Source organism: Nymphaea colorata, chromosome 2, assembly GCF_008831285.2.
Source record: "Nymphaea colorata isolate Beijing-Zhang1983 chromosome 2, ASM883128v2, whole genome shotgun sequence".
NCBI classification, from domain to species: Eukaryota; Viridiplantae; Streptophyta; class Magnoliopsida; order Nymphaeales; family Nymphaeaceae; genus Nymphaea; species Nymphaea colorata.
Genome location: NC_045139.1, coordinates 334,912 through 355,480, shown reverse-complemented (window position 1 = coordinate 355,480; position 20,569 = coordinate 334,912). Strand labels below are relative to the sequence as shown.

The window sequence follows — 20,569 nt, the reverse complement described above, 5'->3', positions numbered from 1 at the left end:
AACTTGATGGAGAACTCTGAATCAGGATTTCTTCCAACAGTGCAGTTAGTGGGTTATCACTAGGCCATATTCATCAGGGATTTTGAACACCACAAACAAAGATGCAGTCTAGTCAGCACACCACATTTTCCACCAACTTTTTGAAGAGGCATCAATCCTCCCCAACACAGTTATCTCTAGTTCCTGCAATTTTATGCAGGCGGTTGTGGTTCGTTCCTTTTCCTTCTTGAAATCTATTGCATGACACAAACATATACTTGAATCTTCTTTTGGAAAAGCAAAAAGGAAAAAGTTATTAATTAAGTACCCATTATTAATAATTGCACAATAATTTAAATTATCTAGGTCTTAGAGGTAGTTAAAGCTAGTTTGAATTGTGAGCAAAATAATTACCTTATAGATTCCCTTTAAAGCATTAGTAGCATGTTAATCCATTCGACTTTTGGTTTGAAGAGAACAAAATTCTCAAATGCACAGTTAGGCAATACTTTTCATTTGTTAAAGCACTTGTCATCTTCCTTAAGAAACAAAATAGGAGAAAAGAAGAAGACAATGATGGCTATGAACTATTGGATTCTTTAGAATGAGCCCGGCTCAAAACTTGAAAGTTCTCAGATCTTTTGTTGAAATACAGAGTGATTTGGATAAGTAGTGTTTATGGTGATCTCTCTCTCTTTTTCTCTTTCCTTTTCTTCTATGTGTTGGGCAGCGGTTTCTTTTTCTTGTAGGCGTGGAAATGTGGCTGCAGAACTTGAGATTCCCATCACAAGTTGCAAAAGAAGTAAAGAACAATACCACCACTTGATACTCAAGAAAGGGGAATTTTAGTCCTATAAGTTCATCTTTCTTCTGGCCATTACGTCAACCTTTGCAAGCAATACAACTTTCTCAGATGGGGGAAACTGAAAATGCTCCCTCCCCTTTCTTTTGCATAATCAATGTCAGCATGCTCTTTCGCTCTCTCCCTCTCTCTCCCTCTCTCTCTCTCTCTCTCTCTCTGAGTCCCAAACTCAGTTGAATTAATATCCAATCTAAAACCCACTACGTGTTAGTTAATCAACCCAAAAGCAGACAAAGTGGAACAGAAATTTTAGGCCCTGGTTCAGACTGTCCATATTAAGTGCAAATGAGTTTGACATGCAAGAGTGAACATGAAACACAAGCCAAGACAGTTTGATCTTTTTACAATGTTCGATCTTTTGGACTTCTACACAGATGTCTATGATTTATTTCGTTGGATATACTCACGCCTCGTATGAGAATTAAAGTTTACCTATGCCCCGGAAGACAGCTGGGTTAGGCCAACAAGAGTTAGAACTTAGAATACACCTACAAGATTCAAGTTAAAGGGGCCCCTCTCTTGGAATAAGGGTCTGCCTAATCTATAACTTACTAGTTGAAAGCAGAAGACTGTAGCTCACAGTGGTGAACAGTTTGCATATGAGCTTACTTATTGCTTGATTTCCAGCTAATTTCTGGTGATCTTCTAGCTTTCTTATGAACTGGATCGTTGTCCTAGCAATGCATTTGCATGCCCCAGAAACTATTTTCAGTACTGTGAAGTTAAAGAGGCCTAAGACCGGCATGCCTCTTTTGGAATAAGGGTTTGCCTAATCTATAACTTACTAATTGAAAGAAGAAGACTGTAGCTCACACTGGTTCGTGGTGGAAGAAAGTGGAAATTTAACATCCTTACATTGCTGAACTGTTTTTTGTTGAGCTTACTTATTACTTGATTTCCAGCTAATTTCTGGTGATCTTCTAGCTTTCTTATGAATTGGATCGTTGTCTTAGCACAGAATTTGCACGCCCCAGAAACTATTTTCAGTACCGTGAAGTGTTTGACATGTTTTGGAACATACTGAAACTGATAAAAACCGTAAGTCAGTGCTTCCAAAAAAAAAAAAAGAAACACTGCAGTTTGGTCATTTAACTTAGCACCGTACAGATGTAATTCTACTAGGAAAACTAACTACAAAACTGATCATCGTAATCTAGTTACTTAACTAGAAAGCATTACAACTCCAAGCATGTAAATTAAAAAGCATTACAACTTGGAAGTCGAAATTAACTCATAACTTGATTCGCATGTATTTCGTAGCCAGAACGTGGATCTTAAGTTCAATATAGACATCGAGACTTCGTAAAAAACTGGTTAATCTTGATTTTGCTCACGGGTTTATTGAAGGAAAAGGTAGATCATGACTCATAAAGGCCATATAATTGACTCAACATGGGACTAAAATCACTAGTCACAATGCAGAAAATAGAAATTCCGTAAATGTAAGCAGTTAATATAAACTATTTCGACTTCCAAGTGAATGAAACAATGGTCCTGTTAATTCATCCGTATCTAAAATGGGGAAGCCATCCTTTTTGTCTTGTGGAATTGAGCTTTCAATATTCTTTTGTTGAGAGGATGTAAGGTCAAAGTCTACTTGCATACAATTATAGTGCGCTTACTTGAACATCCTTTAAAGCTTGTTTCTCTCTCCCTCTCTCTTCTTTGTTTTTATCCTTCTTTTTTTCCATCCTTAAAACGTTGTTCAGATTGAGTTTTTCAACACACAAGTATAAACTGTTGGGTCTTCTAAAATTTAGTCGACCCAGAGGACATTCTAATTCCTAACCTTACACCTTGCCCCTGATTTTCTGCAGATCCACTCTAATTGTTACTGAAAATACCACGGCGATATAGTACACACCCAACCAGATGAGTTGGTTTAAGCTGTTCAAGTGAAAGTATCTCTTGCTTTATTGAAGCAGTAGGGAGGTTAGAAGATACAACCTGCAGGTTCCCTCTTTTAAGACAGGTGAACTAGGTGCGAATCTGAGACGAGTTTTAGTACTCATTGTTACAGAACACAGAGTGGCCTAGAGATTGTAGGGTCCTCTCCCTTTTCTGATAGGGTGGAATACAGAGAACAGACACGCAGTTCTGTCACTTAACTGCTCCATCTTAAGCATTCCATGGTTTACCATGAACCAGCGGTGTCGCTACAAATTTGGGCAGTCCCAAAATGTTCTGCCATCCACTGTTTGCATGCGTCTGCAGACATCAATAAGTGTTCTCTTCTCAGCATCGTAGGCATGCCAGTCAAACAAGTTTCATGGAATTGCAATGTGGTGAAGAGACTATAGTAGGCATTTGGCCTTACAACCCCTGCACGACGTGTCTGCGTTCCACGTTCTATGTCCTGTTCCTGGAATGCCAAGAACAGAAACAACGCATTTGCGTAGAGCAGAACACGCCTGTGCGAGTTTTGCGTTATATCTCGTGCAAGGAGAGGCATGATTTTGAAGAACAAAGGCTCACAGAAACAATGTACTCCAAAAATCAAAATGACTGACGAAACATTCAAAAAAGTGTTTTTCTGGTCAAAAGAACAAATAAATGGTCAAATTTGTAAGTTCCTCACCATCAAATCAGATCGGAACAACTTAGATTGTGAGATTTTAACTAAAGAAAGAGGTTGTTATACTAGAAACTACATACCAATATGCCGTTGACCTCTATTTTGTGGATGGTTCATAGTGTTTTGGTGTAATAAGGGTGTGCCATACCCCTTTTTACCTGTATCATTTTTGGGTTGCCTTTTTTTTTTTTGCTTTTGATAACAAGAGAAACTGCAAGTTTGCTGGGTATAGAACCTCACACTCTTAGAAGGCAACTACCTGAGACAATTGTAGTTCTAATTGGCACAGTTGGAAATAGAAGAAGATCTGCCCATCAACCTGCAGTGGCGTTTAATGCCAGGGAGTTTTTCCTGGGAACCACGATCTTGACTTTTCTCTCTGCTGAAGTTCAGAATCTGTTGTCTCAATCAGAAGACGTGTATTTCAGGAAAACATGGTTGATTATTGGCATATATTATGCACATCAAATACCAGGAAAAAAAAACTAAGAACCAGAAAAAACTGTTTCTATCGGGTCAATGTACTAAGAATCGGATCTTTGCCATATTTTCCAACGCATGATGTAGGTAGGCTTATGGAAATAATAAGGTAGAAAAAGGAGACTGAGGAAGAGCAGTCGATATTTGTTACCATGTTCTGATGTTCTAGAGAACGCGCAGGCTTGACTTGACTCATATGGACCACCAACCGTGACTTTCATATTTTGGAGTTTTCCCTTTGTGTTCTTCGGTGGAATCGGCAATTTCATTTGGTTATTAGCACTGATTTTCCATATGCAGTTGTGACGGCTTTAGTAGTTCATTCGAATTTCTTTAGGATGAAAAGAATGAACAATTAAATAAATAAGACTTCGTTATTCCTGTCTTGGTGATGTCATCATTTGACATATGCAAATAAGAAAGAAAACAGATTCTCCCCAATGTAAAACAGGAAAAAATAGTGAAAAGCTTACCTACTGGCCAGTTATCTACGATAAGAAAATTTAGTTCCTGTCTTGAAACGGTTTTTATTTTACTGCATATCTTATGATAAATCTGTTTAAGGCAGATGGAAGTTCCTTCGTTTCGGGCTTCATATATTTTCACCTCCCGTCTCAATTTCCAGCCTCTGTCTTGCTAACTGACGGTTATACGTAAACTTTCCGGCAGAAAATTAGCGTTTTGGCATAATAAACACCATCACTAACACTCTACTGCTCTCTCTTTTTCTTTCTTAATTATTCTTTACCATAGCTATCCCAGTCATTAAGCTGGGATGATCACATGCATAAAGTCGTCGTATAATTTCCCCTCTAAGTAATGTAGCTTCTGTTCGATTATGAACTGAAGGAGATTTTCTTACTGTCTCATCATAAGCGATAAGGATATCGACCACCGGAAGAGCAAGAATTCAAAACATGTGAACTAAGAAAATCGATGTGTACTCTCACCATGGTCTCATCATAAGCGATAAGGATCTTGACCACCGGAAGAGCAAGAATTCAAAACATGTGAACTAACAAAAAACGATGCGTACTTACCATGAACCATTCGTTTGTCTTAATTGATGACTGCACAGAAACAGAATCGCGGACCACGACTCAGACAATGAAACTCCTACATCAGCCATTGAGGACATCAACCTTTCATAATGACACATATATGAAATTATTTTTTTCCAAAAGGATGTGAGACATCAATCAAGTTAATTAGACAGCTCATAAACCGGTCCACGTAGGGTCCAACCAAGGACTTTTCTGCAAGCATAAGTAAAGGTAGCTGCTGTCTTAACTTGTTCGTGGTCAAATTTGACTGTTTAGTAAGCTGAGAGTTATGAACAGTTGAACGGCAGGGACGGCCCGGATCTGTATCCGAGGCGATGAGCTTTGTTGGAACAAGTGTCCAAGAGTTTTGTCCGAATACATAAAATGGCATAAAGCCCGCGACTTAATGGGTGAGTTCTTCTCAAACCAACCGTCAAGCATGCCAAATCCGGCCGACTTGGTTGACGCACAATTAGCCGTGACAGTTGAGAAGCAAAGAGTTGAAATAAGCAACAATCGGGGCCGTCTTGGCTGACCAATAAATGGCCATAAAAGGGCGAAGCAAGCAGGGGCGCGAAATGGAGATTTTTTGTCTCAGAAATTCGGGGCTCCTCTCAGTTGCTGCAGATTCTGGGTGAAAAATGCCAACTGTATGTGCCCCCAGCTATGGTTCCATGCATTTCTCCCCGTCTTCCTTCCTCCACCTTAGACCTGTAAGATTCATTCCATTCCGTAAATTGCCCATCCTGAATTCGTCTCGGGTTAGTGGGTTTTGCGCCGGAACTGGTATTGTTGGCTCCACATTGAAAGCTTCAAGGCCTCGGAGAATGATAGTGAATTCTCAAAGCGGTTTTGCAGGCGGTAGCGAAGGCAGGTTTCTGGAAACCGAGGATATCCCGACAAATGGGTTGTCGAGTGTCGGAAGGGAAAACGACTCTTCTGGCTGGGAAGCGAGGATTAATCATTCGGTTAGTATGAGAAAATGTTCACAATTTATGATTCGAATTCCTTTTCTCTATCCTGGATTATGAGTTTGCGATTTTGGTTACGTTTGGACTTTATGATTGAAAGAAGTGGAGCGGGTTTTTCTTGAATGATTGAACTAAACGACTTATGAAATTGTGCTTGGAAACGTTTTTTGGTGTTTTATTCTTTCTTAAAGAAAATTTTGCAAGATGATGTGAAGCGTAGGATGAAGTTCTGATAAAAGTCACTGCACAATGAATTAGAGTGCCTAAAAGAATCGTCCAAAACGGAGCAAAGGCGCTACAAACGAAATCTTTTGGAATACTTAGAAGTGCCGATTCGTGTTCTTCGCACCAGATTGCCAATTGCAAGAAGGAAAGAATATGCTTCTGGTCCTCTGCTGCAAGAATGAACAGAAATTTGTGCTTATCTCAATGAATCTGTGGTCGAAGGATAAGTCCGAACATGTCCTATGTCTTCTTTTGAAACGATCCATGGATGGAGTACCATAGTCCAATAGTGGTTGTCCATAAGGCCAACTATGCAACATTTTAAGTAAATAGCATGTTATGTTACAGTATATTCGAAATAATATACTGAATTTAATTAACAAGGGTACATCTGCATGTTGATGTTAATATTTCTGTCAAATTGTAATTCTAACAGTGATGTTTGGCTCTTCACTGTAAGTTGTCCTTGTAGTGTATATTTCTCTGCTGAACGCCTAAACCTACTTGACAATTTGGTGGAAAATGATGGAGAACAGGAAGTTTACGTGAAAAATAATATGTAAGAAATAGTGAAATACTGAAATACAGCCCTTAGATATGGAGGATGGCATATCAGCAGCCTACTTTTAACATGAATGCCTCTAATTTTTTTTTGCATATCCATAAAAATTGCAGGATTTTATGAGCCTTGACAGTAATGCAAGTCGATCATGTAGGTCAAACTTCCGTAACCTGAACACACACTTTAAATATGAAAAAAAGGTCAAGAAATCATAAGATATCCACACACACACACACACACATATATACTTACGGTAAAGCTGAAGAAGAAGACACAATCAAAGGTGCATTAGCTGATAATAATCTCAAGAAACCTCTTATAGAACTCTATGGACCCCCAAGTAACAAAAGAGACTTCTTTTCTCCCAATTCTTATCCCTTCAGCTAATGTCCATCTTTATCAATATACAGAAGTGATTAGTTATAACTGAGTGGGAGGTTACATTCCCAAGCACGGATAATTGTTTAACCTCCCATACCTGAATCAACAGAAAGTCAGAGCAACTGTTTATGTCGAACACCATTTTTCCCCTGGCTTAGTCGTGGTAATGTCACTTGCCATCTTAGAGATTCAGGGTTCTGGGGCTCGTATATAGAGAGGGTGAAGAAGTATTAGAGCTATATCTAAATTATTTGGCACTATGTGAATGTAGGAATCCTTATCTACCTATTTAAATGTAGGAAATCCTATACTACTATGAAAAAGGTTGTTGATGAATTTTGAAAAACGAAAACTGCAAGATACCACTAAAACGTATGAGTGTTCCAAGAGCTCCCACACTCTACAGAGTATTAGGATGCAACAAACACCAAAAGTTGCAAAGCCTTTGACATGTGGGAGAAAGTAATGCTTATGATTGACTCCTACGCCATCAGCATGAGCAAACCTTGCATCTCCTGCACCACTGGTCTCTTACTTTCTAGTTCTTGTTCTTCCATGAACGCCAGTGACAAACCGCAGTCATTTTCCCTCCATTCAAGAGTTTGGTTATGGATAGCTAATGAAAGCTATGCAGTCAAATGCTCCACCAGGGCCCTGCCTGATCCTCCTAAGCTGTCTGGTTGCAAGCTTAATGTATAGGGACAGATAGTTGGAATGCCTAGGTTTTTTCTTTTCCTTTTGCCTTAATGTTTCAAGAAACTGGAATAAATGCAACCTTCACTTTTTCAAATTACATAGGCATTGTTCCAACTGTCTTGATTCTCTAAGATAATATGGCAATTTGAAGAATGTATTTAAATTTATGGGTCCTATCCAGTTCTTTAGTTGTGCACTAGTTTAGATGCATCCCTTGATGTAAGCCTGAATCAGGGGTATCCTTCCAGTAGCCATGGCCAATTTGTGCATCCCTTGATGTAAGTCCTTTCTTTGTGTTTAAATTTTTTAATTTGTGTTTAAATTTTTAAGGCCTTGTCTTATTTAGATTGATCTTGTGAGTCAATGCATTGCCTGGAAGTTGAGCTCATCCTTTTTACATTTGAGCCTTGTGGCTTGAAAGTTCTGGATATTTGTAAGTGGACTTCCGGAAACACGTATGAAATGAAAGAAGTGATCATGTTTTGGCCAGAATAATTGCTTAATTTTTTCATAGCCCCTATATTATTGTTCTTCCACAACTGAAATATCTTCACCTTAACTTTAGATTTACCCTTAAAAATTCACTTTCAGCCTCTCAGGTTTGTAAGCACCAAAACATGTTAGTCACATGACCAATCTGAAATTCTATTTTACTTCTTTACCTCTGGCTGCAGAGTACTGGTCAGTAAAGCAGTATTCAAAGACTCAAAAAAGAGTACTCCTAAGCTTAACCGACTGGCCTTCAAAACTGATTTAAAAGAGTTTGATTGAAGCTTAAACTGAAGCCTGAGGCAAACGTAATTTGAATTATATAACTTAATAAAACATTCTGCTTATTTCCAACTTGGGTAGTAGTCCTCAGAGTCTTCCATTCATAAGAATAGGCTAAAAGCTTTTCTAGAAGCTGTATCTTCCCAATTGCTCCAGGTTTGCAGCCTACAGTGTTGCGAATCCACTCATGGTGCCTATCTTTGATTATTACTAACATCATGACATACCTAACCTTGATCTCAGAGCTTTTACGTCCATGAAGCCAATTAGTGAAGCACGATTGTGGTTGTGAGCCCATCTTTACTGGCCTTGCAGGGTGGGTTCCTTTGATCATAAAATTTTACCATTCTGATGGAAGCTGAAGTTACTTCTGTGTGGGAAACATCGTGAAACTGCAAGAGAGACAATAGGCCTTGTTCTTTTCCCCTATATGAGTCTTTACTCCTTTGATCCATTTCTGTATCTCCTGATGTTGTGTGAGCTTGTCCAGATGGCTGCTATACAGGGATCCTGATTGTTCTTTTTTTGCAGTCATTACTTGATATGCCCTGTCTTGTTTGGGTGTGGTTGATAACTTCTTTCATGATTGCAGAGCAAGTGGGTGGTGCTTGGCATCTTTTGTGCATTTGTTATTGCAAAGCATGATCCAGAATCCTTGTGGGCAACTATCGGTTCTGTTTCAAATTCCATCATTTCCGTCTGCTTGAAACACCTACTGAATCATGAGCGACCCATGTCTGCATTAAGAACTGATCCTGGCATGCCATCTTCACATGCACAATCCATCCTCTATGTAACTGTTTATGCTTCTCTATCATGTAAGTTTTTTTCCCCCCAATCTTTCCAGCTTAATTTCTAAACTTCCTCACCATCTAAAAATTTGAGTTTCTATAGGTCCATTTTATGGTAAAATGTGCTTTTCCTGTCAATCGTGCTTTGAGTTAAAAATTTCTAATCAAGCTAAAAATGGTAGGAGATTTTAAAGTTCAGGAAGTTCCTTAATTACAGCTTATCGTTTATAGAGTTTAGTGAATTCGAAGCCATGGATACCTTCATCCCAGAAATTTTGTATTCATTTGATAATGAATGGGATATTTTCTTAACAGTGGCTAACTGGCTGGGAATTAATGCGCTTAGCATCGTGCTTGCAACACTGACGCTAGGATGCGGCTGTTATCTTGTAAGATACAGTTGATACTTGAAAAACTTGCAGTTATTTTTTATCATGTCATTCGAACAGGATCTTCTGAATATACTTCTCTGGTTAGAAGAACTAATGGCAACTGACGAGAAGGATGTGAGGTTATACTAATTTATGGTTTTATGCATCTCGATTACAGTCTTGGCTCCGAGTATCACAAGGATTTCATACGACCAATCAAATATTGGTTGGCGCAATTATTGGCTCCGTCTTCAGTGCAGTATGGTTTTGGTTATGGCACCGCTACGTCCAAACTGCATATACTCAGCACCTATGGGTTCCGCCACTTCTCATTATTGGGTTTGTACTGTTTTCTCTGGGGTTCGGGGCGTATGTTTTCCGTCATTGGGTTGTAAGACAACGCCAAATATCTGTGTAATTCTACTACAGAAACTGTGTAATAGCATTACAGGAAAACTGATTGAATTTTCATCGTATTTGACTCCAGCTGCCTACTTGAACCTCGTCCGTGTGAGTATCAGCGTATGTGATCATCAAACCTTGGTCCAACCGCTTGAACTGTGCTTGTTTTTCCATTGTTATCAATCTGAAGCTAAACCTCGCATCCCCTGTAAAATTTCGAACATCTTGCGTGTGGCCATTTTGAGGTCTTCCATCCTGAATCGAATAGGTAGAGAGCATGCTCTTTACAATCGTGATTCACTTTTCAGGAATCCGAACTGTACGTGCCATTACTTCCACTGCTATGTTTAATTTGGTCCCTGCATCTCCTAAAGCTAGTGTACCTTCTCGTAATTGACTTTCACAGATTCTCGTTCTTTTCTTTCTTTTGTGATGGAAGAGTAGGGGTTTAGCAGACCTCGGAACAGAGGGTTCTCAAAAAAAGTTGCAACCCTGTCTGGCGGACATAATTTGATGAACCAAATTAAATTTCGTCGGAGATTATATACAAAATTAGGAACTGAAAAAAGCAGGAACGACAAAATATTTGTAACCACAAACGGAAGTTTCGGACATTAACAAAAGATCCATAAACCCAATAAAAGAAGAAGGGAAGAGGAAGAGAAACATGGCTAAAGCAAAACCCATCTTTCATTTCTTGCCCTTCCCCTTTGCTGGCTTGGCTTTCTTGGTGGGCAACACAATTTCCCCGTGTTTGAGCACGGGAATCTCCATAAACCTAGAGAGAGACCCGTATTTCTTCTTGAATTTCTCTGCCTGATCGTCATAAACCATATCTCCAGACCTGTCTCCAAGATAGAAGGGGTGGTTACCAGACCACATATCGACTACATACTCCCGTTGCGTCCCGCCGGTGGTCATCACCAACTCCCCCTTGCAGTAGACCTTGGCGTCAAAGTAGAAGGTCGGGTGGATGTCTTTCTTTCTGCAGCTCAAGCGACAGCAACCATCCTTCACCTTCCATACAGGAGGAGAGAAAATGGTCAACAGGAAAGAACCCCCAAAACAAAGAGTCGGGTAGCCCTCTAACTTCGCTTTACTTTTGTCCTCATCGCATCTTCTCTTAGAAGAAGGGCTCTACATAAAACTCACGATGCGAAGGTAAAACACACAAAATTCGTAGGTCCGTCCACTAAAGAATTAAAGGATATCTTGTTCAGGGATTCAGAGAAACAGAAGAGGGGAAGATGGTAAACCAGAGGAAGAATCGGTATTCCACCAAAATGAGAAGGTCCGTATCGTATGAAGAGTGGGAAAATTTCATTCATGGAAAATGGATTGAAGGGAAACGTTCAAGAGGGGACATACCTTTAGAGCGAGACCGGCTGGCTTTTGGAGAAGAGGTTGCAGATGGTTAGCTAATAATGTCTGTGCCATATCTCTCTCTCTCTCTCTCTGTGTTCAGAAGTTCAGAGATAACGCGACCACGCTAAGGTTCCTCAGAAGTGCATTTACAGGCCCAAGCATGAGGATGTTATGAGGAGCTTTATTTCAGGTAAAAAGGATCGAGATGTTGCCTGAGAAGATGAAACGCAGAGTCCACCGACCATCAACCTGGAGACTCTTCCGTCTTGGAAGTGGCAATCACTAGGAACTTCGAGAAACCCCAATAACATTCTAAACGCATGGTTTTGTGGTACATTTTTGTAAGCAATAAGATCTGATTAAACTCGTGTTGTTTCATATAATCATCATTGGTTTCCATGCAACATAAAGTCGGTGGATGGAGGGCATAAAGGAGGAAGGTCAGGAGAGCCAAATGCGTTGGCGTAATTTCATGTTATACCCTTTTAAGAGAGCAAATGCATTGGTTTGAGTTCATTTTATACAAATTCTTCCATTTAATACGCTATAGGTGGCTGTTTAAGTAAACTCCAAGGAAAACTTTAAGTCTTTAACACCTCAAAAAATCTACTTTTAGGTTCTTGGCCTCTGAGTTGCGAAGTCATAAGCTAAAAGCCCTCATCTTGAGCGAACTAAGATCATGCAACCATGGAATTTATACATAATCCAACCAACCTTGTTAGTAGTATACAAACAAGGAAATGAATAACCTTGATGAATTTGACGTTGTGAAGTAATGCAGACATGTTGACGTATTCATTTGCTGTTTCAGCGTCGTACTAAACCAAGATTAAATTCTTAAGAAATCAGACTAAATGAGCCGAGAGTATAAGCTTGCCCCACTTTCACGACACTTGCATTGTTTCCAGTCAAAGTGAAAGAATTCAAACTCTATGCTCATAGAAGCATGCTGGAGTCTGCTTGATTATGAGAAAATGCATCAATTTTTAAGTTCAAAAGATTAGAACCTAAACTCCAAATCGTTATTATCATCAAACACACCACCATGATATTTAACAATGAATCTTCGACATACAAATGAGGTGAACTCTTATCAACTGATGAGCTTAACAAGCTAAACCGAGCACCTTTTGCATGTATCCAAATTGTCGCGATTATTACTACGAGTGGAGCTATGCGTAGTTAGCCATAATCTATTGTTCACATAGACTTCAAATTAATCAAGGCCATGTACAACATCAAGGAAGAGGAAACCATAAACTTCATTATCAAAATAAGGTGTTTCACACTAAGAATGGTCATAAACAATGAAGAACAAGAAAGAAGCAAACATGCAGAAGCAGAATCCAACGAGGTTTTATTTCTTGCCCTTCCCTTTTGCAGCCTTCGATTTCCTGGTGGGCAGCACGACCTCTCCGTACTTAAGCACAGGGATCTCCATGAACTTAGAGAGAGAGCCGTATTTCTTCTTAAATTTCTCGGCCTGATCAGCATCGAGCAAAATAGCAGACCTGCCGCCAAGATAGAAGGGGTGGTTACCTGACCACACATCAACCACATACTCCTGCTGAGTGCCTCCGGTGGTTATCACCAACTCTCCACTGCAGTAGACCTTTGCGTCGTTGTAGAAGGGCGGGTGGATATCTTTCTTTCTGCAGCTCCATCGACCATAACCATCCTTCACCTTTTTTAGAGAGCCATCAAAAAAGAAAAAAATTAGTGGGCAAGTAGGAAACAACAGAAATCGAATTGGGCATTCCTCTAGACCCAATCAAAATGTCCTCTAGCGCAAATTAAAAGATGGGTTCGTATCAAAATTAAGGAAAGACAAAAAGGAAGGCAAACTCAAAGAGACATCGAATGAAACAGAGCAACAGGTCCTGTTGAGTGATGACAGGGCTCATGCCTACCCAGATATCCTTCACAAACCAGATATCCTTCACAAAGAGAGATTTCACAGGATCATTGTATACATGGTGTCTCCAAGAATTAAGAGAAATAGAAGACGAAGGCTAGAAATTAGAGAGAGAAACTGATAATCCAACCAAGTGGAAAGTTGGGTAGTATCTGAAATTATACGAATGCCGCCCACTAGTCAATCGGAAAATGCAGTAGAGGGAAAGGTTCAGCGGAAGAAATACCTTGAGCGTGAGACCAGATGGCTTGTGAAGGAGAGGTTGCAGAGGATTAGCTAGTGCTTGCGCCATCCTCCTCCTCGCTCTCTATGCTCTCTCTATCTCTCCGTCTCTCGCGCGTCGCCTCTGCTTTACTTCAGGAGTGTGGATAAAGCGTCCCTCTTGTGGCTATTGCCCGAGTTAAACTACGCCGCATTTTTTGCATCTTAAAAGCAAGTCCATCAAATTGCTCTTCGCCACGTCAAGTATGACAAACGAAGGGGAGGGTATTTTCGAGAATGGAACCAAAAATTCCACGTGGCAATTTCGCCTCTTGTACTGCACGTATGGCAGGTCTTCGGTGTCGTGGAGCTCTCTCCATCTCTCTCCCCCGTTGGGTTGGACCGGATAGACTTGACCCGACCCGTGTTCTAACCCCCACCAGTTCTTGCTAGCTGCCGCATTTGCACACAAGGATTTTCCTTTTCTTTTTGAGGGTGCATTAGGTCCAGATCTGGATCTAATTACTTACGTACTTTGTTGATGCCACACCAATAGGTTCGATATTTCAGGCGGGACAAAAAAATTGGATCCATTTTCGAATAGTGATGCCAACAGATTGGGTTCTTGTCAAATGCATTATTTACCATATTCGATTTGCTCAATGATCATATAATCGGATTTGAATCCGGTTTAAACATGAATAAAGAAAAGTGCTATATCATATCCAAATCCAGCTTTTAAATTCACAATCCTAATCTGATCCAAATCCAACTTCCAGATTCACATATCTGGATATGGTATATAAGATATTTATTTAAAACCAGACTCAAATCTGAATTCCATGGGGTATCTATTTAAACCCGAAGGTGAATCCAATGTAATGTCTTTTTTTGAATCCGTAATAATAAGATTGTTTATTACAACCTTACAAAAATGGATTGCCACTATCAGAAGGTTGTATCTTTAGATTCTTGTTATCAAACCATTGTTTGGGCTGTTTATTACATTCGAACTCTTTCATGTGAGGATCAACCTTTTCTGTTCATGCTCCAGCAGCAAAAAATATTTCTGATCTTTTGCATTTTGCAAAATCTTTGTCGAAGTACTTTGCTTGTTGTTGCTTGACAGATGAATATCATCGCTGAATTTATGAATCGAAAGTCAGAACATCTTCGTTTGGCTAAGTTACATACATTCGTTTCGTTGGTATATCAATTCCAGCTCCAGAAGAAAGGAAGATCCATTAGTTGGTATGGCTTTAGCATCCAATCCGACCTAATAAATGTCAACTCCTATGATGCGAACGAATGTAGGCTAAATTTGGATTTTGTTCGCGGATGGCTTCGTCAGTTGCTCATACTCTTTCCTAGATCTGCACATACAAACAGACCCGTTCAAGTTGGTGATTATTACTTGTGGAGTACCCATTCAAAAACGGGAGTGATGAAGTTCTGCAAAACTAATACAGTCGCACAATTAGAAATTGCCTCTTTATTAAGGATAACTTGCTTCACGATTGAATCAAACGCGGAGAAATTTTGTCATGATAATTTCGACACAGTTTCTGTATACAAAAACAGATCTTCATACTTTAATTCTATATCCCCATTCAAGCTTCACACTCTTGATGCCTTGTCAACTTTGTAAATTCTGAATCAAATCATTAAGATGGTACACCAATCAGAGTTCCGAATCGACAAGTCATCGTTTACGGAAATTTAGGTGAAAACCACAGTTTCTTTGATTCTCATCAATTATTGAGTGTGCTGGATTTGACTTACACTTGACAAAACCGACTCAACACGAGCGTGAAGTAAGCAAACAGTTTGTTTGCCCTCCACTTGTTTACTGCATGTCATTTTCATGTCCCCGAAAGGAAAAAAGAACATCAATTTCTCTTTAGCAGCATCTGTACGTGACAGAAAACAGGAACTGTATTGCTACAGTGAAGAAATTTTCCATTGACAGTGTGCAAAAAAAGAAGAGAATGCATGCTAGTTGCCTTGGACCTCTATAGCTCTGCGGCCTTCGCGAATTTGGCAGGGCTAGCTTCTGATTTTCATCAAGGTTTCATAATATAAATGACAGGACAGGAAATTGCTTTGTAGCATGTTTAAAAATAAGACCAAATAGAATCCGGTGTTGCTACAACACCTAACTAGACGGGAAAGATTAATCTGCTATAGAAAATTCTTGGAAATCTTAAGAGTTTATAAAGAGATTGCTGAATGATTAATTGTCCAACTGTAACAACCTGACCTACTACCATAGTGAACTCAGACTTCTCGTTTACTCCTAGTTAAAACAGATCTGTGTTGAGCATTTTAGCCATTACTATTACAGTGGATCGGACTTCCGTCCAACTGGCTGATTAACAAACAATGTTTGAAGCGGAATCAGGGACGGAACACGTTAATGATAGAGCCAAACTTGTGCATCAAGCTGCTGCGATTGTGTGATGGTGCATTGTCTCTCCTGCCGTGGCGTCGCTCCTTTCTCCATCTGCTTGTGGCCCACGAACTACTTGCACTAATGGCTGACTTGACTCTTCTCTGTCAAAGAAGTCGCTGTCCATTAATTGCTCCCATTACTTTGGTTCAGCTGCGTAAGGCATGGGGGTCGTGTCCTTATTCGGGGGTTCCCTTGCAGGGGAATCGTTTCCATAAGGAAAAAGATAAAGAAGCATGAGCATTTCTTTTTCGTCTTTCAAACTTGAACAGGAAAAATCTGTTTATTTTGTGACAGCCATCGAGCTCTGTACTTGTCTCTCCAATTATAATAGCTTAATTATGACATCTTTTTTGGTTTGTCCAGGTACCTATCAATGGCTTCTGACGTGCTAATAAAACCATATTTTCCTTGATATATGCGGTCACTAGTCACTGGTGTTGTGAAGGACAAGAAATGGAATTTCTTCTGCAATTGGAAGAGCATGGCGCTAGAGACATGTCTCCCCACAACTTTTGTACATGTTCCCCAGCACGCCATGTGATTTCTCATCTGAGAAGTCCTTTGTACGTACTTCAAGGTGATATCAATTACAATCCATGGGCTTCTCTTTGCTCCTGAGCTGCTGTCCGGCTCTTGTTTGTGGTTTTGATTCAGTTGCAGGTCACTGGAATTTCCCCCAGACCTTCTCAGCCTCATGAAGTGCATGTTTCAAAATCTTAGTGCCTTCACACGGCTTCTAACCGAACAATTTGGATATTGGCTTGCATTACGTGGACTACCCATCAATGGGTCATGTCTACTCTTTGTTGCATTTGTCCATTTTTCTTTTCTTTTTTTTTCTCTCGGCAAAGTTGCCTCTAGCTAGGGACTTTTGAACTGATTAGGTTGCATGATCCCTATTTTTGAGCAGCAGCAAGTAAGGTGCTTGGTACAGTCTCTGCTCATCTAGTTAAGCGTTCAAAGTTTGAAATTTCTTCCTTTCTTTCATTGTTTTGGTTGGATCATTATAATTAAATAATACTTTCGGATTCATTTTACCTAGGGGGAGTTAAAAAGTTTTGTCTGCACAAAATTACAGTCCTCAGAGTTTGTAAAGAAGTATGGTCCCTCTGCAACCCCTTTTTATCTTTTGTTTTTTGCTTCATCGAGAACATAGTTGCCAGTAAAGGAAAAGGAACACACACACACACACACACACACACACACACATATATATATATAGACACAGACACAGACACACACACATGGAAGGAATATGTGAAATCTGAAGCGAATATTCCAAGAAATATTGCATTAGCATAAACAATAGGAATCGGGGAACAGTGAGAGATGGAAACTAAATCTAATTGGAAGCAAGGAAGTGAAAGGTCTGAGTACCCAGCTTCAAAAGTACTCTGGAAAGTGGTCTTCACTGGGTTTGAAACTTGGCAGATCCTGTCAACTGGTCAATGTTCACAAGCCACTTAGTGAAGCCCCAGCGAATTATTTTTCAAATTCTTTTCTAAGCATTGCCATTTTGCTTCTTTAATCATGTTGACCTCAAAGCAGAATTTTTTTTTTATGTTTAATTAATAAAGTAGAAAGCACTCAATCTCAAGGAATTCCTTGTTTAGTTTTCGAAAAATAAATTCTTGGGGCATTATGTTCCTGTAGGCTGAGTTATACGGATACTACAGACACGACAATTTTAAAAATTGTGACACCAAACACGGCAAACTATATATACATATATGATTCCACAAAAAGTAAGCAAAATTCTATAAAAAAATATGGAGAACATCAACAATAATATGTAAAAATCCACGAAAATATGCAAAATTCTACAAAGAGAAAAACATGCAAAATTTCACAAAAAATATGAAAAAGTTAAAACTGTGGTGTCCAAGTGTGTCGTCATATCTATATCCATGTCCACTGGCGTACTGCTGCCCTCCAGCCTAGAGGCTTTCCTTTCCACAGCAAGAGTGGCCGAAGGGGGGTGCACACTGCCTGCTGTGGTTCAGAACTTGTTTTCTTTGGACAGACCACAATTAAATGAACAACCTTGTGTAAGGTTCTGACGCAGTAGATATCCCATTACAGCCAATCTCTCTGCTTGATGGTAGCATTAGAAATGGGTGGCAGCTCAGTAAAGTATTCACAAACTTCTACAAGTTTCAAGGGTAACATTTCATGCCTCTTTCATATGACCACATTGTTGGTGGACTGTTCTCAAACAAGCTGCTTTCCTCTTTCATGATGAATAAGGTTGCAGAAGACTGTCTGCAACTAAGCTTGGTCACATGAATATGGCTCATGGCGAGGCGGCCTTCATCTTGGAGAAGTATCTAATATGATCTCAAAGTGAATATGAAGCTGCAGTGGAAAAGAAAAACATGAATGTGACCATGTGGAGTATGTGGCTTGGATTTAACTTCCGGGAACAAAATGTTCACAGTTGAGAACCACAAATAAGAACCTTCAAGTTAAATAGCAATTCTCAGCATGTTTTTATAAGTATAAAGGTGCATATAAGGGGACTGCAGCCTCACAAGTCTGAATTATCTGCCAAATTCATGAAAGGGCATGATGGGGACTGAAGAATCATGATTTTTCAGATGTGACCATGTGGGCTCTTCTTGTATGTACTCATCTGGGTCGTCGGTTGATAGTTTTGTGGTCCAAATGGAGGCACAGCTGAAAGAGAAATGAGCTTACATTATCATGGGGAACTGATCTTTCTCCACAGAGGTCAGCTTCATTGTAGCAGATATCACCAAATTCAGGCTGGCCTGTGGTTCTGAGAATAAGCTTGCATTTAGATTTGTTGATTACAGAAACTTCGACATTATTAGTTGAAAACAGTTGAATACAATTATGCGCAGACCGGATATGATGCTCATCAGATTGTTACCTTATGTGAGGAAACATACCTTTTACTGGCATTGACACAATCCAAACTGTGTTCATATAAATTAGGTAATTGAATTGAATGTACTGTAGACAACCAACTGAACTGTTCCCATTGCCTCTTCCTTTATTTTTTCTGAGAAAAGAAAAATGAATGTCGCTTATGGATTCAGACTTTCAGTACATACATACCTATACATATAATGAGAAATATCTGGATTATTTGACACTAACAGCTTTGTTTATTTTTCTTTTCATTTAATGCTATTAAGAAACATTTAAGCATGGAGATAATCAAGACTGATGGAAGCTAATAATTAGCCTTTCAGATGCTTTAATTATGTCTCAGCTTCAATTTGAGTAAGTCACACTCAAACTATTTGACAGGAGAGATGTATGGTAAGAAATGAATTGCTCTTCGCAAAAAGGAAACAGTGGATTAATTAGGTAGTTTTAAATGATAAAAAAAAAAACTTAAAACTAATTGGAAGGACCTTTTTGTTGAGGCCCTCTTGGCCACGTATCTTTTCCCTCGTGGGTAGCTACTGGTTGCCATCGTTCAATAATTGACACAATTGAAGGACAGGGGAGCAAGGAATTACTACATGAACCATACAAAGTACCATCTATTAGCGTCCACTGCCCATTACGTGAGTCATCTTCGTCTGTTCTTCCAAACCAGTCATTCGTAGAGACGAGAAAAAAAAATTAACAGCTCTCGTAACATAGAAGTTTGTAATTGGCAGAAATATCAATCTTCTTTATAGAAAGAACTTAAATCGAGGATTGCTTTATATTAAATTAGTGTCCATAGACATAATAAGATGTTCATATTTTGCTTAAAAATGTTTGCTAACAAAAGTTTAAGCTGATCTATTTTTTTTTTCTCCTGAACTAAGAAGTCTAATATGTACCTGTTTCTCTCTGTTTGTATTTGTATATGTATATGTATATATGTATGTATGGATGACAATGATGTACACTGAATGCGACATGTCATTTATTACTCAAGCAACCATAAACTTATCCATGATTTCCTCATCCTCTCTCTAGAAGGTCATATATTGAGTGTCGAACTTAATGATGTCAATGGAACAGATTGAGATGGAATATCCAACTCAATTACTTCAAAAAAAGTTGGGCATGGAGAAAAAAAATCAACATCAATTGGACCAGACCAAGATTTAGAAAATGACATATGAGCGGATTTGGTTTTAAATAAATATTGGATCAAGTTCTAAAATGTGTAAATGTTTTAAAATTTTGTACTTGGATGTGTTCAATAAATTTGAAAACGATCATTATAGGAAAAAAATAACTAAAACAACAAAAATTTCCCTTTTTTCTGTGCCAAGAAAATCCCAGTACCAAGATGCATCCCCCACATATAATATGAGCAACAGTCCATTTTTTCTGAATTTTTTGCTTTTTGTATTAAAAAAATGGGCTGTTAGGCAGGAAGAGGCCAAAGGATACGTACCAAACGATTCAGCCCGTTCCTGTCTATACTTTTTTATGCCTTTACAGTAACTTTCTTCTATTAAAACTTTTTTAAAATTTCTTTAAAAAAAAAAAAAACTAAACCAACCAAGAAATGTCATCCACCATGTATATAATAATCAAGAATCATCGAATTTT

The 20,569-nt window shown here is 39.1% G+C and overlaps 3 protein-coding genes across 4 annotated transcripts; 1 reads left to right on the top strand and 2 right to left on the bottom strand.

Moving 5' to 3' along the window:
* Positions 1-5,349: 5,349 nt before the first annotated feature.
* On the top strand, positions 5,350-10,193 carry LOC116246912 (lipid phosphate phosphatase epsilon 2, chloroplastic-like). Its single transcript, XM_031618828.2, has 4 exons — positions 5,350-5,907; positions 9,138-9,363; positions 9,652-9,725; positions 9,886-10,193. Exons 1-4 carry the CDS (start codon positions 5,581-5,583, stop codon positions 10,123-10,125), a joined length of 867 nt encoding a protein of 288 aa, XP_031474688.1. The 5' UTR covers positions 5,350-5,580; the 3' UTR covers positions 10,126-10,193.
* A 478-nt stretch (positions 10,194-10,671) lies between these two features.
* On the bottom strand, positions 10,672-11,832 carry LOC116248455 (50S ribosomal protein L31, chloroplastic-like). Of its 2 annotated transcripts, none has more exons than XM_031621251.2 (2): positions 11,478-11,832; positions 10,672-11,120 (listed from the first exon to the last, which is right to left on the bottom strand). In XM_031621251.2, the coding sequence occupies exons 1-2, from the start codon at positions 11,544-11,546 to the stop codon at positions 10,800-10,802; spliced, it is 390 nt and encodes a 129-aa protein (XP_031477111.1). In that variant the 5' UTR covers positions 11,547-11,832; the 3' UTR covers positions 10,672-10,799. The 2 variants fall into 2 exon arrangements, with proteins under 2 accessions (XP_031477111.1, XP_031477110.1); XM_031621250.2 differs by having other exon boundaries at positions 10,672-11,126; positions 11,478-11,826.
* An 885-nt stretch (positions 11,833-12,717) lies between these two features.
* LOC116249161 (50S ribosomal protein L31, chloroplastic-like) lies at positions 12,718-13,773 on the bottom strand. The gene is made up of 2 exons (XM_031622334.2): positions 13,616-13,773; positions 12,718-13,158 (listed from the first exon to the last, which is right to left on the bottom strand). Exons 1-2 carry the CDS (start codon positions 13,679-13,681, stop codon positions 12,832-12,834), a joined length of 393 nt encoding a protein of 130 aa, XP_031478194.1. The 5' UTR covers positions 13,682-13,773; the 3' UTR covers positions 12,718-12,831.
* Positions 13,774-20,569: the final 6,796 nt, after the last annotated feature.